Source organism: Corythoichthys intestinalis, chromosome 17, assembly GCF_030265065.1.
Source record: "Corythoichthys intestinalis isolate RoL2023-P3 chromosome 17, ASM3026506v1, whole genome shotgun sequence".
NCBI lineage: Eukaryota > Metazoa > Chordata > Actinopteri > Syngnathiformes > Syngnathidae > Corythoichthys > Corythoichthys intestinalis.
The window spans coordinates 5,719,757-5,738,072 of record NC_080411.1 but is presented as its reverse complement, the minus strand read 5'-3'; the positions used below and the strand labels follow the sequence as shown (position 1 = coordinate 5,738,072).

At 40.2% G+C, this 18,316-nt stretch overlaps 1 protein-coding gene across 2 annotated transcripts in view; it reads right to left on the bottom strand.

The window, feature by feature from the left end:
• Positions 1 to 17,821, bottom strand: part of coro1cb (coronin, actin binding protein, 1Cb) — a 30,600-nt gene extending 12,779 nt beyond the window's left edge. The window contains exons 1-6 of one of the 2 annotated variants that reach the window (XM_057818904.1): positions 17,476 to 17,821; positions 13,542 to 13,741; positions 8,104 to 8,226; positions 7,858 to 7,987; positions 4,325 to 4,506; positions 3,997 to 4,116 (exon numbers count right to left, since the gene is read on the bottom strand). In XM_057818904.1, coding sequence (XP_057674887.1) covers positions 3,997 to 4,116; positions 4,325 to 4,506; positions 7,858 to 7,987; positions 8,104 to 8,226; positions 13,542 to 13,739 — 753 coding nt within the window. In that variant the 5' untranslated portion in view covers positions 13,740 to 13,741; positions 17,476 to 17,821. The remainder of the gene's footprint in view (positions 1 to 3,996; positions 4,117 to 4,324; positions 4,507 to 7,857; positions 7,988 to 8,103; positions 8,227 to 13,541; positions 13,742 to 17,475) is intronic. The other variant, XM_057818903.1, reaches the window with a different exon arrangement.
• Positions 17,822 to 18,316: the final 495 nt, after the last annotated feature.

Here is an 18,316-nt window from a genome sequence, read left to right as displayed (position 1 = left end):
TACAGTGGGAGACGAGGAAAGACGAGTCTGTTTACTTAGTCTAAAAATGTTCGCAGCGGACAGCAGGAATTCTTTTTTTTTTTTTCCCAGCAAAAACGTGCCGAATATTGCCAACAATCATCCCGCTTTGTCAGTGTTACATCAGTTAACCAGCGAACACTGTCAACATCACAAAGGGGCATACTAAGTTGCTCAATGCAAAATAACCCAACACTGCAGCAAAGGAGCCGATACTGCCAGCAGCAAACATAAAAACTGTCTCTCTGTCCAATGACACTGTCGTTTTTGTTCCATTAATTTTTGTTTTTTCAGTCTAATAGTTTGGCATATTTTCCTCTCAAGTTAATGTTTCTAATCAATTTGAATTTATGATTATTTCTTGATTTTATTTTATTTTTTCTGTCAAACGGTCAAAAAATATCTTGGGTCGATTTTTGCAGTATAGATGAGTTCTTTTTTTTTTTTTAACACTTCTTTTTCTCCTTTAATATTAAAAGGGACACAATGTTATGCAGAGGTGTACTTATAATAAGAATTTTATAGAAAAATGATACTACAGTATATTTACAGTGGGGGCAGAGAGTTTGGGGGGGGGGGGGGCGCGGATCGTTTACGTCTCCCTGGATGGGGCGTAACAGAAAATATTTGAGAAGGACTGGCTTATAGTCAGATGCGCCTTATAGTGCAAAAATTATGGTAATTGCAAAATTATTAGATGAATCTATCATCAACTCATTCAATGCCAATAATCATATTTTGGTGCAATTAACGGCAAAAGATGTCTATTTCATTTGAAATGGTAGGGCAAGCAAGCGTTTGAATTCATTGAGTAATTGCAAAAACACTATCAAATTCGTCGATTAATCGCAAAATTAGTCAACAGATGAATGACGACATTTTTGCATTACTGTCAACTAAAGGTCCAAACCATGGCAATTATTAATTAGGGCCCGAGCACTGAGCGTGCGAAGGCCCTATTGTTTTGCAAAGGATTATTATTATTATTATTATTATTATTATTCTTCTTTTTTCAGGGCAAATGAAAATGGCCAATTTGGAGGCCTGAACATGCACGAAAAGTCACCAAAATTTGCACATACGTGCCGCTTCGCGTAAATTTCGATAATCTTGTGTCGTTTTGAAAAAATGTCAAAAAATGGCTCAGTGGCGCCCCCTTTACCCTTAAAATTTTCAAAAAGGCCTCTCCTCTCAGGTTTTCAACGTAGAGCAATGAAATTTGGGGAGTAGATACCTTATGCCTAACTGTTCAAAAAAGCCTCTTGCACCCATATTCCAAATCCAACAGGAAATCGGATATTTTGGATCAAATGTGAAATTTTTATCGGTTCACAGTTGGGGTTTACATTTGGAGGCCTGAACATGCACGAAAACTCACCAAAATTTGCACATACATGCAACTTTGCGTAAATTTTGATAATCTACAAAAAAATTTAACAAAATCGCTCAGTGGCGCCCCCTTGAAATTTTCAAAAAGGCCTTTCCTATTAGGTTTTTTCAACGTAGAACGATGAAATTTGGCGAGTCGATACATTGTGCAAAACTGCTCCAAAAAGTCTCTTGCACCCATATTCCAAATCCAACAGGAAGTCGGAAATTTTGGATCAAATGTGAAATTTTATCGATTTACATTTGAGACCTTGTCGCTGAAGAAAATAGTTGGATCGTCTTCAAAATTGGTCAGAGTATTCAGGAGACATATGAGATCTTAAGTTTTCAAAATGGTGTGTTTTCACTCAAGGGTCGGGCCTGGGCGTGGTCCCAAAGTCGGCCATTTTTGGGCAAAATACCAAATTCAGAAAATGATTAAAAACTCCGTGATACAACGTTCAATCTTTTTCATTTCTAGCATGTATATGAGATATCCCAGCCTGAACACGACTGCATTGAAATATTACCCATTAGGCCTGGCGCCCCCTAGTGGGAACAGGAAATGGCCTTCTTTACGAGACAGGCTCCTCCTCCAAGGGAAAAAAATCTATTGACCTCAAACCTGTTTCAGGGGAGCCTCAAGACATGTGTTCAGGTCCCTGATAAAAAATATTGAGGTTTCGTTGAAGCGGAGAGGTCCAAACTGGAAGTGAAAATGACCGTCAACAATTTGTCTCGCCAAAAACTTTGAACAGTCATAACTCGGCAGATATGCAACATATCTGCGCCAAACTTTCCGTGTTTGTTGAGAGTCATACCCTGAAGGTTCTTGTAGGGGTCATTTGCATCAACTCTACAGTGCCAACTAGTGGCGAAAGAAAGAAGTTTTAAAAAAGGCCTTTCCTATTGGGTTTTTTCAACATAGAGCAAGGAAATTTGGGGAGTAGATACCTTATGCAAAACTGCTCCAAAAAGTCTCTTGCACCCATATTCCAAATCCAACAGGAAATTGGGTATTTTGGATCGAATGTGAAATTTTCATGGGTTCACAGTAAGAGTTTACATTTGGAGGCTTGAATATGCATAAAAACTCACCAAAATTTGCACATACATGCGGCTTTGGATAACGTTCGATAATCTTGCAACGTTACGAAAAAATTTAACAAAATGGCTCAGTGGCGCCCCCTTGAAATTTTCAAAAAGGCCTCTCCATTTAGGTTTTTCTAACATAGAGTGATGAAATTTGGAGAGTCAAAACTTTGTGCAAAACTGCTCCAAAAAGTCTCTTGCACACACATTCCAAATCCTACAGGAAATCGGGTATTTTGGATTGAATGTGAAATTTTTATCGATTTACAGTGTGCACATTTTACACCTTGGCACCTAGGGAATTAGTTTGATCATTCTCAAAATTGGCGAGCCTGTTCATGAGGCATATGAAATCTTAAGTTATAAAAATGGTGTGTTTTCATTCACGGGCCTGACCTGGGCGGGGTGCCAAAGTCGGCCATTTTTTCGCCAAAACACCGAATTCGGAAAATGACTGATAACTCCCTCATACAACGTTCAATCTATTTTAAATCTGGCATGTGTGTGAGGTATACCAGCCTGAGCAGGACTGGATTGAAAATTTACCATTTGTGCCTGGCGCCTCCTAGTGGGAACAGGAAATGCCCTTTTTTACGGGACACACTCCTCCTCTAAAGGGAAAAAATCAATCTACCTCAAACCTGCAAAAGGGAAGCCTTAAGACCTGTCTTCAGGTGCCTGATGAAAAATATTGAAGTTTCGTTGAAGCGGAGGGGTCCAAACAGGAAAGTGAAAATGACTGTCAACAATTTTTCTCTCCAAAAACTTTGAACAGTCATAACTCGGCAGATATACAACATATCTGCGCCAAACTTCCCGTGCTTGTTGAGAGTCATACCCTGAAGGGCCTTGTAGGGGTCATTTGCATCAACCCTACAGCGCCAACTAGTGGCAATAGAAAGTCACTCGTTTTTCCAATACATGTCCAGTTCTTTTCAGGTTGGTCATTGTAGTTTCAAGACCTATTAAAATACTTTTTTACGGCCCATGTCCACGTGTCTCTGTCTGTTGCCGTGACGACCCTTTGTTCGCCATTTAAAGGAAATATTTTTTTTCAGAGACTCAGGCAGCTTATAGAGCCACAATAGTTGGCACACTTGGTCGAATTGGCCCAGTTAGAAGATTAATTTTAGTTTTGAATAAGGGCTTGGCTGCACAGCTCAGTAGTGGCTCCTTTTTTGTAGTACTTTCTCCAATAGGGGTTTTTATCTCTTGGGTGTGGGAATGTAAATAGGCGACTTTCGAGCATGTTAGGTTCTAATGAGATGATTAGAGAGGAGGATCTGCCACCGCCCTGACCTGCACACAGTCCGAGTTGCGTGACGTCCGAGTTGCGCTAGATCGCGAGGGCCCGTTCAGTCCTGCTTGCAGGCCTAGTTATATTTAATGCTTGATGGGCCCTTTTTGCCAGAACTTTGCTCTCAACAACAAAAGCATCAAGTTTTTGTACATAAATGTGGCGACCCCCAGTGGAGCACCACGGAACTACTGAGTGATATTCCAGAAAGGGTGACCTACGGATTTCCATAACGCTAGCTGGCGCTCGCTCATGCGGCTGAATCCGGTGGTGAAGATCTTTCCATCTGCTAGGAAGATTGCTCTCATTGGCCGAGCTCCCTCGTGGGCTTTGTCCTTCTCCTGAAAATACAAAAATACGCTCATCAGGTACAGTGTTGTTAATCTTACTTTAAAAGAGTAATTAATTACAGTTACAAATGACTTCTACCAAAATGTAATTGAGTTAATTTTGATGAATTACAAAGATAATTATATGCTTTCATTGAAGATAAAATAAATGACTCCAAGAAAACCGTTCAAAGTTTCCAAATGTGATCATGGCACTCACCGCCACGATCTTCTTTTTCCGGGGATCCACCACTCTGACTTTTTTGTCCTTGCAGGCGGTGCACAGCAGGCTGCCGTTGCGGCTCCAGCTTACGCTAAAGATCACGTCGGGATGCATGTCGTCCAGGTTGATCATCGCCTCGCCCGTGCCCACATTCCAGATGATCACCTGGTTGTCACACCCTGAAACATAGCGCACACATATGCGGATAATTAGAGCCAAATTTGACATTTACTTCAATCTAAGTCAGTTAAAGCCGAATTTCGTGCGAGGAGATTAATGGAAAATATATCCAATCATGATAATGGCATGTCACGATATTAGATTTGGGACACGATACGCATCAGGTTTATAAAAAAAGTGATATATAGACAAGATTTATTGCCCCATGATTTAAGCAATATAACCCATAAATATTTTGTTATAATGTCTTTAATGCCCCAGCAATTTTGCCACGAGTAGCCACCTGCCATTTTATGGCAATCATGCAGCAGAGAGGATGAATTCCTGCGTATAAGCAGAAGAACTGGCTTCCACCAACTTTACATCACGAACAATGACAAGTAGTTTATGTTGTGTTTAGCTAGGTTTAATGTAGTGCTTCAGCTGTTCATCGATTAACTCAAGTAATTCAATTTGAAAAAAGCTTTGAATCAAATTTTGCTGCTTTGAGTCTTTGTTTAATTAGAGTGGCGTTGTAATGGTTTGTTTCGAAAGTGTTTGCATGTAGTTTTATTGATTTGCCTTTTAGTGGCAACAATAAATATGACATAACTCATTTAACATGGCTGAATCTAGCTGCTCAATGTTAAGACCAACATAAGCTAAATTTTGTTTGAACTAATATGCTTTTTTTATGCATTCATTCTTTAGTTCACGGGTATATTTAGCCGTGTTTTGTGGGAATATGAGTTTCAACGATTTGTTCAGAGCATTGTAATAAAAACGTTAGCATTTTATAGCATTTAAGCTAGCGGAGTTTTGCTATGCAAGTTAGCCAATTGTTCTCTTGTTGTACTTAGATCCTTATTTATTTATTTATTTATTCATTTTATACCGTTTGAGGCTAAGCTCAGGTATTTTAATGTATTTTTTGAATGAAAGTTTTTGTCTTAATGCTCTTTTGAAAGCGCAATCTTAGCAAGCATTTGTTTTACATCTCCTACAATTTATTCTGCAAGGTTCCAAATCCGATTACTCGAATATTCCAAGTTACTAGTTAATAGATTAATTGACTACTAAAATAATCGATAGCTGCAGCACTAGTTTAATGACAGGTCATTAAAACAAAGGTCAGTTAAACTCACCCTTTCAAAATAAAACTAAAATTATCACATAACAACAAACTAAATAGCGTAACTAGCAATTAATGAGACAAATGGAACAATAACTGAAGAAATAATTAGTACAGAACATAGTTCGAATATTATTTACACCTGTAGCGCTGCAACACATGCTGAGAGGCATGTTGGATGACAACAGTGTTGATGACTGGTGGCATCAGAGGTTGTCTGTCTCTTCCAAGGGAAGTGAAGGATTTTATTGAGCAGTGATGGCCAAATCACGCAATCTTGAAGCAATGTAGCTTTGCAGCCAATCGGTTCAAAGCTTCATGGTAGTTTAATGTTGCTATCAAGTAGGCATGTGCCGGTATGAGATTTTGACGGTACGATAACCGTGAGCAAAAATACCGCGGTATCACGGTATTGCAATTATAGCTCCCAAAAATTTTGAGATGTATGGGTTAAAAAAAAACCTTTTTCCATTGAACAGGATTTTTTTTTTCAGACCATAGTTGCAAATTGGAACATGAATATATTGTTAAGATAAATAAATTATCAATAAAAAATATTTGAAATAAAATTAAAATAAATATAACTTATAGACTATACTCACAGCCACAGCTCAAGTTGCACAAGATTACAGCAAGAACAAAATCATTTCTATCAAGTAAAAACACTTCTGAATAAAATTTTTAAAAATTTATACTGCATGACTTTTTTTTGAGGGTGCAAAAGCTTAAGTGAAGTTTCGCCATTTTCAGCCACTGTGTCAACTCTAGTCTACATGATGTCATGCCTTTGTGTTAAAAAGAACATAAGGAATTCATAAGTTAGGTAAAAATGTATAAGTTAGTTAAAATGTCAATATTGTTGTGGAAAGATTTCATCCAAAAAAAAAAATAAAAAAATAAAACACACATTGGGAGTGAGACCTCACCTTGATCCAGCGAACGTGGATTTGTGCTTAGGGCAAGATCATCGTTCGCAATTAGCGATCTTTGATGCTATCACTTTTTCCCTTTCAGTCAAGCGAATCAAGCTTGTTTTCTCACTCTGCGGCTGTAACACTCAACGAAGTTGCTCTCCCAGCTGAGCCTAGGCTAACATTCATCTTTGTAAGTTTTTACTTAGTTTGTATATTGAATTTGAAAGGAAAATGTGTTTTGTTTTTGGCGAACTTTTTCCATGGTGCTAATCTGTGGAAGCTAATCACATGGAAAAATCTAATTGTACAACATTTTAAATGTATTCATTTTGTATATTAAACTTACCACGATTTGAGAGCTCAATAAATTGAAGAACAGTACGCCTTATGTTTGGAGTAATTGTTTTTGGGTTAGCTGGCTGTGTAGCGTCATAGCGTCACTCTCACACACAGCAACAAACGGGAGGAGGTGAGCGCTGCTGCGCCAAGCCACTTCTGGCTGCATTTTTGACACAAGAAAAATAGCGAATACCGTCCTACGGTCTGACGGAAAAATTTAGTGGTTTTGAAACCGCGACATTTTCACACCACGGTAGACCGTGAAACCGGTAACCGGCACATGCCTACTATCAAGTTGTCTTTAATAGAGACCGACCGATATGGGTTTTTCTGGACCGATACCGATTATTAATAGTTAGAGGGGCCGATAACCAATTTTTGGAGGCGACATTCATTTACGGTAAAAGTGTAAAAATTGGCGTTAAAAAAAAATGAATAATGCAATACATTCATTCAACTAAATTGAAATGCCGAAAGAATATTTATTGAATCACACAAATAGAAAATAATACTGCGTGCACCTTTGTTGCTTGTGAAGCATCCATATGCGACAGCTGTATATAACCCCTTTTGTGCAGTTTATTGTGCGTTTTCAATTGTGGTCGAATACTCGGGCGAGTTTACGTGATTGTTTTTGATGATATGTGGATGCTAACTGATACATGCTAATCGTTTGTTATTGCTGTATCAGCAGCTACTTGTGACCGCAAATTTTAATTGCTGTTATTGAAGATGAGACTGATTTCATTTCATTTTATTTTAGCTTCATTAGGCAAGTGTTGATGTCATGAGCAGCTGAATAAAGTCAGCAAACTACACAGAGGTCTGACACCGTCATTTCGGAGCGTAGCTCACTGTCTAGCTAGTACTTAGCTCCAACGTCTTGGAGAGGACAGTACAATGATGTATCATACAAGCTGATCCATCGAAAACACCCGTTTTGCTGATCTAGGGCCAGTTCAGTAGGAGTGAAAGTAAAAGCGTACCGGCACTGAGCAGAACGTTCCGAGCTGTGGGGTGCCAAGACACGATGCCCACCCTTTTGGAGTGACCCTCCAGTACCACCACCGCCTCTGAGAGGGGAGAGTCTAAACCGTTCTCAGGGATCTGCCAAACCTGGAAGATGCACCAAAATGTCAACAAAAAGCTCCACAATGGCAACAAAATCACACAGTTGGGCTTTCTGTTGGTCAAATCATGTGATGGACAAGAGACAAAAGTTGCATCCTTACCATAACGGTGCAGTCCTCGGAGCCGCTGGCTATGACGAGGTCATTGTGAGGACACCAGTCGATGTCCAGCACGGGACCCGTGTGACCGCACACTGTCGGGAACACCTTGTCGATGCGGCCCGTCTGCAAGAAGTAAGTCAGTAAGCTTTCAGTATTTAAAAGATTATTGATCCCGTTCCTATTGTTTATTGTTTATCGTCATCGTCATCAGTATCATTGACAGTTACAAGATAGCATTGTGATAAGATTAACCCGAAGAAAACCGAAGAAAAGACAAGGGCTGACGGGAGAGGCCTGGGCTTATTAAATCCCATCCCCATTAGACGAAGGATGCACCTCATTACATGATAGAGTAGGCATTTCACATTGTGGTACATGTACAGTATATATTAGGGTTGTTCCGATCATGTTTTTTTTGCTCTTGATCCGATCCCGATCGTTTTAGTTTGAGTATCTGCCGATCCCGATATTTCCCGATCCGATTGCTTTTTTTTGCTCCCGATTCAATTCCAATCATTCCCGATATTTTTTCCCGATCATATACATTTTGGCAATGCATTAAGAAAAAATGAATAAAACTCGGACGAATATATACATTCAACATACAGTACATAAGTACCGTTTTTGTTTATTATGACAATAAATCCTCAAGATGGCATTTACATTATTAACATTCTTTCTGTGAGGAGATCCACGGATAGAAACACTTGTGACTTTGCATATTGTGACTAAATATTGCCATCTAGTGTATTTGTTGAGCTTTCAGTAAATGATACTGTAGCCATGCCCAAATGCGTGATGGGAAGTGGAACCATGACTGTGCGTAGTGCTACCAATTCATATATCGTCTCTGCGTTGGGAAATAACATAGGGCAGGGGTCATGAATTAAAAATCCTCTGTGTCCGAAATTAAAAAATTACAACAATCTAGGGTCCGGAAATATTTCTAATGCTTCTTTTTTTCCAAAAAATACAAACGTATTTTTACGTGGCCATGCTGATAATTCCAGCATTCAAAAATGTAAATAAAATATGAAAGGTGCATAAAACTAAAAAAAGTGCTTTAATTGAATAATTAAATAGCAACATAAGAGCATGTTCAAGACTTCTTTTTTTTTTTTTTAAGTTGTAAATGCTGACAGGGGGATTTGCTTGATTTTTTTGACAGACCTCTTCTTTTAGCTTTCCATCAACAAAGTTTCAGCAACTACACTCATACAATCTTTGACAATCGGTGCGTCACTGAAAGACTTTTTCTTTTGACCCAATATCCACGCTATTGTGAGGGAGAATTCATTTTTGTGTTGCTGTGCAGTGAATAAATGAACCATGAGCATTGAGGTGCGATCATATTAAGCCCTTAATTCCGCTATTTTTTGAGAATGGATGGCAGGGCAATGGATGAGTTCATAGGGAAACTTTGCAAAAAAAAGCTGCGTGCTTCGTCTCATAGTGCCTTTTCAAATTGCTGCTTTTTACTAGCGCTACAGTCTCTGAATGAGTCTCAGATGAGGCATAGTGGTCTTGTGCTGCCGCCAGGTAAAATGAACAAAAATGTGTGGGTCCACTCCTCCTTAAACACGGTTTTCTGCATCAATCTTGCATTGTTTTGAGCACGCCATTTGCCGTACCTTTTCGCCTCTTCCTCCAACTTCACTCAGCTCAGTTTTTGGCTGTCACTCCGCGGAGTCTGGAAAGCGAGTGCGAGACATGCTGTTCTAAAAATAAATTTCAAATGCTTCACTCCCATTGGCTGGCTCACGCGCGTCACCGCTAAGGTTTTTGTTTGTTGCCCGCCTCCACTCTGCAAACCCGCAGAAAAATATGTTTTTGTTGTTGCAACGTGTATTAGTCCGGACAGCTTGAGATCCAGTCCAGATGGCTTGGGGGTCCGGAACTGGACCTAGGTCCGCGGTTCCGTGACCTCTGACATAGGGTGTTAAGAAAAAGATCAATTACTACCTTGCTTCACCATATTGCTTCCTACGATATTTCTAATCGTAGAGAGAGGGATTGTAAGGCTTTAGCCAATTAAAAAAAGGCTCCAAAGGCTGCCAAAATTCACTATACTCATTTTACGCTGCCTTTTAGCTCTCTATGTAGGCATAACGGCGCCATAACAGATTGAGCGCGACAATGCGTGAGTGGGTCGTGCATCGCATGCATTAATTGCATTAAATATTTTAACGTGATACATTTTTTAAAAAATTAAATACTGCCGTTATTGGGATAAACTTGATAACCCTACCTTAAGCCTAAACTAAAGACTCTGGATGAGTGTAACATATTATGTCTGTAACGTTAAATACAATTAGAAAACGATTTAATAAAAAAATATACAGTATATATATTTAAAAAAGGCATGGCCGATATGTTTTTGCCGATTCCGATACTTTGAAAATGACGTGATCGGACCCGATCGATCGGCATCTCTAGTTCCTACTGTACTTGTTTTGTTGTGGTAGGAGGGTTTTGTATTGAACACGGGGGCCATGTTGGTTATTTTTATAGCAGAGAAGACAGCAGTAAATCAACAAAGACAAGTCAACCCCGATCTACCACTCAAGAGGTCAGATGGAGTCAAAAAGTACGTTACGATTGCATATTAGTTTGAAAATCGAGCGGATCCACCGTATTTTTACACGAGTGACTTATGGTCTGCCAGATCCTAGCCACCGGTAGTAGTATTGACGCAGGAGGGTCGCGTCTGGCGTCAAATAATAAACTCTGCCGTTCTTTTCGCGTGAGTCGCGTTGAGCCGCTTCTGGGACGCGCCTAACACGCAGCTGCACTGCGACTGGTGTGGATTGGCTGATCGACTTTAACGCCCGTGTTTCACTGCGTTCTCGCGGCGGTCACGTTGTTGCGCCATTGACGTTTCTGGGTTAATACTATCCTACCATGTTGGTCCTCATAATAGTAGAGAAGACGGAGTAAATATAATCTACACAAAGAAACTGTAACCCAATCGACTCACAGCCTCAAAAAGTAAGGATTACATTACGTCAGAAACTCGTTCGGTGCGCCTCCGTTCCGAACCGAGCACCACGTACCGAAACGGTTCAACACAAAAACATGTACTGCTACACCCTTCGTAATTAACAGCGCCTGTTACTTACCTGCGGCACATAACAAGTGGTGGCAATAACTAAATCTCACTTGCAGCCAGTTAAAATTGATTAAAGTTCACTCAACCTCTGTCATGTGTCCTTGTGTGTACCACATTGAGCATGGCGAAAGAAAGAAGACCAAAGAACTGTCTGAGGACTTGAGAAGCAAAATTGTGAGGAAGCATGGACAATCTCAAGGCTTCAAGTCCATCTCCAAAGACCTGAATTTTCCTGTGTTTACCGTGCGCAGTGTCATCAAGTGTAAAGCCCATGGCACTGTAGCTAACCTCCCTAGATGTGGATGGAAAATAAAAATTGACGAGAGATATTAACGAAAAAATGTGAGAATGGTGGATAAAGAACCTCAACAAACATCCAAAAAGTTCAAGCTGTCCCGCAGTCCGAGGGTACAACAGTGTCAACCCGTACTATCCGTCGGCGTCTAAATGAAAAGGGACTGTATGGTAGGATACCCGGGAAGACCCCACTTCTGACCCAGAGACATAAAAAAGCCAACAATTACCCGAGAAAGCCAAAAACGTTTTGGAAGAATGTTCTCTGGTCAGATGAGACAAAGTAGAGCTTTTTGGGAAAAGGCATCAACATAGAGTGTCACGGAACGAGGGCGGACGAGCGGTGTGGACCCAAATGCAGGAAAAAGAAGGCGAGGCCGATGAACGGTGCAAGAATTATTTAATTAAAGCCAACAAAAAACTAAGTACAAAACAAAGGCTGTGGTGGTCCATAGAAATCACAGTGGCAAACAAAACTCTTTTACTAACAAAAGACTGGTTTTCAAAAGAAACTTACTAAACACGAGGGCTTGGACGGACGAGAATTAATGCTGACCAGAACGTGGACACGGACACTGAAAATGACGCAACAATGAGTGAAAAGAAACTGGGAGCTTATATACACATAGGGACAAGCGGTAACGAGACAACGAGGAACAGGTGGGTGACACAGGAGGAATCAGGTTGGAGGATACACAAGGGGCAGGCACAACAGGTGAAATCAATGGGCAATCACAGGGACACACTAGGAGGGAACCAACACAAAACCTAACAGAGTTTACGGAAAAAAATGAGGCCTTCAAAGAAAAGAACACGGTCCTCCCAGTCAAACATGGTGGAGGTTCCCTGATGTTTTGGGGTTGCTTTGCTCCCTCTGGCACTGGACTGCTTGACCGTCTATATGCCATTATGAAGTCTGAAGACTACCAACAAATTTTGCAGCATAAAGTAGGGCCCAGTGTGAGAAAGCTGGGTCTCCCTCAGAGGTCATAGGTCTTCCAGCAGGACAATGACCCAAAACACACTTCAAAAGGCACTAGAAATGGTTTGAGGGAAAGCACTGGAGACATCTAAAGTGGCCAGCAATGACACCAGACTTGAATCCCATCGAACACCAGTGGATAGATCTGATAGATCTGAAAATGGCAGTTTGGAGAAGGCACGCTTGAAATCTCAAGAGACCTAGAGCAGTTGGCTAAAGAAGAATGGTCCAAAATTCCAGCAGAGCATTGTAGGAAACTCATTGATGGATACCCGAAAGTGGTTGTTGTTTGCAGTTATTTTGTCTAAAGGTTGTAGTACCAAGCTGAGGGTGCCAATACTTTTGTCCGGCCCATTTTTTAAGTTTTGTGTAAAATGCTAATGACTGAATTTTTTTTCATTCTCTTTTGTGTTTTTTCATTGCAAAATAAATGAAGATATTACTACCAAAGCTATTGTAATTGCAATCATTTTCTGGGAGAAACTGAGCATTATCTGACAGAATTGCAGTGGTGCCGATACTTTTGGCCAGCAGTGTAAAAAAACATAAAAAAAAAAAAAAAATACTTTTCACTTCGCTTTCAGATTATTTGACCTTAAAAATGATGTCTTGAATTTTTATTTAGGAACTCGTCCGTAACCTGGGGACTAAAAATACATATACAAAATACATTTAAAAATATAAAATGAAAATCTTTTGATAGCATCTCATTTCCTTTCTCAAAACACCCAAAGTTTGAGATCGATTGGATTGCATTTTGCTATAATCCGGCCTTCACTGTCATCGTTGCTCAGCCGTGAACAACGAGGCCTCTTCAGTTGATGACAATGATACGGCTCATTAAGTCTGAGCAATGATACGGAACTGTCATGAAGCCAGTAACCTAAATATATGTCACCCTCCTCCCATTGAGAGGATCACATATTGGTTAATGTAACTGGAGCACAACGCTGCAATCATTGATTATCTGCATTTTTCATGGCTAATGTTCTCAAAACTATCATTATGATAAGTCGAGTGGGGTGATCTTATCTCCGTCCGCTGGATGCTGACCTTGTGCAAAGGCAGGACCAGGAAGGCTCCGCCTCCACTGGCCTCAATGATGATGGCGACGAACTTGGGGTTGACGGCGCAGAAGGAGCTGTCCCACGTGACCCTGGAGACTCGGATGTCGTCGTAGCACTGGTCGTTCCTCACCGCCTGGCCGAAGACGTGGCGGAACTTGCTCTGTCGCACAACTCGCCGCAACATGTCTGCCAAACGGACAAAGCGTGAGTGGGCGCGACAACTTCTGGTTACCATATCACAGGTTTTTTGGGGTAAAGTTTCATCACTATTTTTTCTGCCGTTTATATATTTTGGGTGTAATTCAATGCAATTACACTGACACTGTGTACATTCTATAAAAATAGAAGAACTAAAACCAGAATATTTTTGCTCACCACTGATTTTGAATGTCACCGTCTAGTACCAATTCCGCTTTTTTAACGACCACAGAAAGCAACGACTGTAGCTTCATTTTTTTGATGTGGTTCTTTGGACAAGTTTATTAAAGTGTATTATCACATGATAATTTTGTTCAAAACTTCATTTGAACTTTAAAACTTAACTGACAGCACAAATAGCATTTGAAGTGAAAATTTCATTTTTGGGAGAAAATTCAACCATTTGTCATGGTGACAAAACAACAACAACAACTAAAAAAATTATAATGTATACACCAGTGGTTCTTAACTTGGGTTCTATCGAACTAATTTAAGGGGTTCGGTGAAGGTTAAGACACGCAGGGTCCTATTTTCGGACGCTGACTAAGGCAAAGTGGTGTTATAGACCAGGTTTTGGATTGGTTAGTCTCCAAATTACAGGTTTTATTCTAATGCTTTCAACTGCTAGTCCTCTATCTGATGGGAAGAGAAACTGGTTTGCTCAGTGGAAGGTGGACTCTTACTTGGTATGAGGAAGTAAAACAGACAGTTTACATAAAAACATTTGCGTCAAAAATTTCGCCATGAAAATGGCATGTGAGGGCAGGATGTGATAGAATATATAAAAAAAAATTAAGATAAACAGGCCAAGATGTATATTTTTAACTCATTTGCTCCCAGAAACGTATAAATATGTTCTATTTTTAATTGTTTCAGTGTTCCAATACATACGTCTTTTACGTTTTTTTCATAACAGACATCTCTGGGTTCTGATTCAAATGAGCTCCAAAGCACAAAGCTGAACATCCATTTTAAAGCAATAAAACTGGCACTGGAGGGCAGTAGCGCATTTGGTAAGACCCGCAACCCGATTCAACGGCAACGAACGGCCGGGCCACACGGCCGGGGCGCTGGCGGAAGGATCCCAGGCGGCGGACAACCGAGCAGAACAACCGAGAGGACACCCGGGATGCCAGGCGCTGGACGACCGAGCAGAACGACCAGACCACCAGTTCAGTGGACCTTGTCGTTGACTCCGCGATGAGGGAAAAATTTACCCGGCTTTCGCGGCCACAACAGCATCATCTCAGTTAGTTATGTGTAAAAAAATTGTTACTTTGCTATCAAAAGCTCTATTTGTCTTGTTGTTTATTTTATTTTGTAAAAGGAAAACATTATTCAGATATTTGGGATGTAACTAAAGCAAAAAATAGCTGTGCTAAAGTCAAAGTTATGTTTGAAATGTATGCTCTCACAAAAAGCTCAATTTCTGTTTTTTCATCAGAAATTGGAAAATTGCTCAAACTAAGCTATTTTCTAAAGAATGGAAAAAGATCAACTTACTTTTTTTTCCTGCTGAAAGGAAAGAGCAATCTTTGTTTTGGTGAGTTTAAATATATGTTAGGGCTGTCAAAATTATCGCGTTAACGGGCGGTAATTATTTTTTTAAATTAAACACGTTAAAATATTTGACGCAATTAACGCACATGCCCCGCTAAAACATTAAAATGACAACACAGTGAAATGTGTACTTGTTGTGTTTTTCGGAGTTTTGTCGCCCTCTGCTGGCGCTTGGGTGCGACTGATTTTATAGGCTTCAGCACCCAAGAGCAATTGAGCATTGTGTAAGTAATTATTGGCATCAACAATGGCGGGCTACTAGTTTATTTTTTGAGTGAAAATTTTACAAATTTTATTAAAACAAAAACATTAAGAGGGGTTTTAGTATAAAATTTCTATAACTTGTACTAACATTTATCTTTTAAGAGGTACAAGTCTGTCTATCCATGGATCGCTTTAACAGAACGTTAATAATGGTAATGCCATCTTGTTGATTTATTGTTATAATAAACAAATACAGTACTTATGTACCGAATGTTGAATGTATATATCCATCTTGTGTCTCATCTTTCCATTCCAACAATAATTTACAGAAAAATATGGAATATTCTATAGATGGTTTGAATTAGAATGAATTGCGATTAATTACATTTAAATAATTTTGAAGCTGTAATTAACTCGATTAAAATTTTTAATCGTTTGACACCCCTAATATATATATATATATATATATATTATATATATATATATGTTTATATAGCAATAGAACAGAATTTTCTGTGGGCCTCGCAAGATCAGTCAAAATCCAGTAAAACGGCCAGGAGCGAAGGGCCTTCCTCCGTCGAGGATGGCTGGGAGTGAATGAGTTAAAAACCTGCAGTCTAATTGAGAAGAAATTTAAATGGAAATTCACTTAGGTTTTAGCTTGCTAGCTTATATATATCCAATTTTAATATTGGGGGGAAAAATGTAATTCCAAAGGGTTTGGGTAATAAACGGGAAACTCATGGGGTTTCACATGTATGCCTTTAGCAAAGTTGAACCACTGGTATATATGATATGCTTGTGATATTTTGCACTTACATATATACTGTATTTTATAAAATCAGGCAAAAATAGTCATCGATCTATTTTTTACATTCTAAACATTTTTAACCCAGCACATAAGTGTCTGTCTTTTAACTAACTGGCGGCCATTGAAGGTGATAGACATCCATTTTGACTGACTTCTAAGGAGGAAAATTGCCACATGCAGCTCTGGAGCCGCAGGTTCCAAATGTCTAAATTGATTGACACCAATAACCACATTTGTGATACACGGGCACATTTAATTTTTTAAATTAATGTTTTATTACCTCTTATTTGAATTAATTTAATCATCAGTTTTGAGGCTTCCGACAAAGGTAAAGCAATGGAGGAAACATCTGCACCGGGTTGCCTAAAACAATGGTTCTGAGTAGCGGCTAATGTTAGCCACCACCTAGCCGAGTATTTTCTACGCCTTTTTAACCTATTTGGATGCATTTGTGGGACGCTAAAAGGTGTTTGTGGTCGTTTAGAACACGCATGTACGTGTATAACTCAATTTATATTAAACGGGAAGCTTTTATGAGCGATCTCAGATGGCTAGCCACCCGAGCTAACATTGTCGGGTAGCTCATTGAAAGAGGGTCGAGTCGAGCGGACGTCTGGTTAAAAAAATCCAGATTCTTGCCCCCCCCCCAAAAAAAAAAGTGTCTGTTCTTTAACATATTTAATTGGCGTTTGAAATGACAATATTATTAAATGTGACAATAAAATGTGATAAGGATGCAGAGGTGTGCTTAGTAGCTTGGCTTGGCTCCGCCCGACTGGCCGGCAGCTGCTCGGCGGACTGCCTCGTTTGGAGCAGCCGCGGGGGACCGACTTAGCCACTATGCTGCAAATGTAACGCGATTAAGTTAGCCTAAATAAAACGGTGCACTAATTATAATTCTGCGTGTTGAAATAAAAAACAACTGTGCGACGTTTTGTGCCCTCGTCTGCCGCCCCTGGCGTCGGCATCTGGCGGGCTAGCTTAGCCTAGCACAGCCGCGGTAGACCGCCGCCAGCTGACGCAAGTGCAGATATTTCCACCCAGCCCAGCCTACGAGCTAACGGATGCTGCGGAACACCCCCCGAAAACCTCCCAAGCTACATAAAGAGAAAAAAATAATTTTAAAAAATCCCGTCACTCCTCTTACCTCCAAAATCGATGCAATTCTTTCCCGAGGACAATCAATCACGACACATGAATGTGTTGAGTTTTTAGGCGCGCCCTTATCCTGCAGGACGTTCCTCCAGTATCCCCGTCTCCACGCACACACACTCACTCACGCACGAACACAAAAACCTGAAATACGCCTGAAAAATGTCCTTCCTCCTCGTTTGATGGCCTCTCGTTTGTCAGAATGTCGTATATGAATTCCGCATCGCACTCGTTCTCATCACCTGCGGTCAACAATCGCTTGTTCTTCTGCCCCCTAAAAGCACCGTTATTGCATTCAATGGGGCTTGGCGATGGGCTACTGCACATGCGCAGACGAAGGCGCTGGGTGCCACGAATGTGTGAATGGAGACGAGAAGGGAGGGGGGGAAAGGGTGTCTGCTTAGGGAAGATGGATGTTTTAACAGTGGTTTCAGCTATTTTGTATACTAGGGCTGCAACTAACGATTATTTTCCTAATCAGTTAATCGGACGATTAATTAAACGATTAATCGGAGAAATGTCACTTCTTTTAATTATCTTCACAATTTACCTTGAAGTTGCTTTCGGCATGTTGCAAGTAGCAATGATGACAAAATGAATGATTATTTCAATGATTATTTATTATCAAATTCGTTGGCAACTGGTTAATAAATTGATTCAATCGATAAGTTGTTGCTGCCTGCAGTGGCGCCACCAGGGGGTGGCCAGGGGTGGCCACGGCCACCCCTATAAATTGGTTGGCCACCCCACTGGCCACCCCGCTTGCCAGTATATCGTTAAATGGTTGTAGCATCACTTATGCATTTCATCCCAAATGAATGCATTTATTTTGTTTT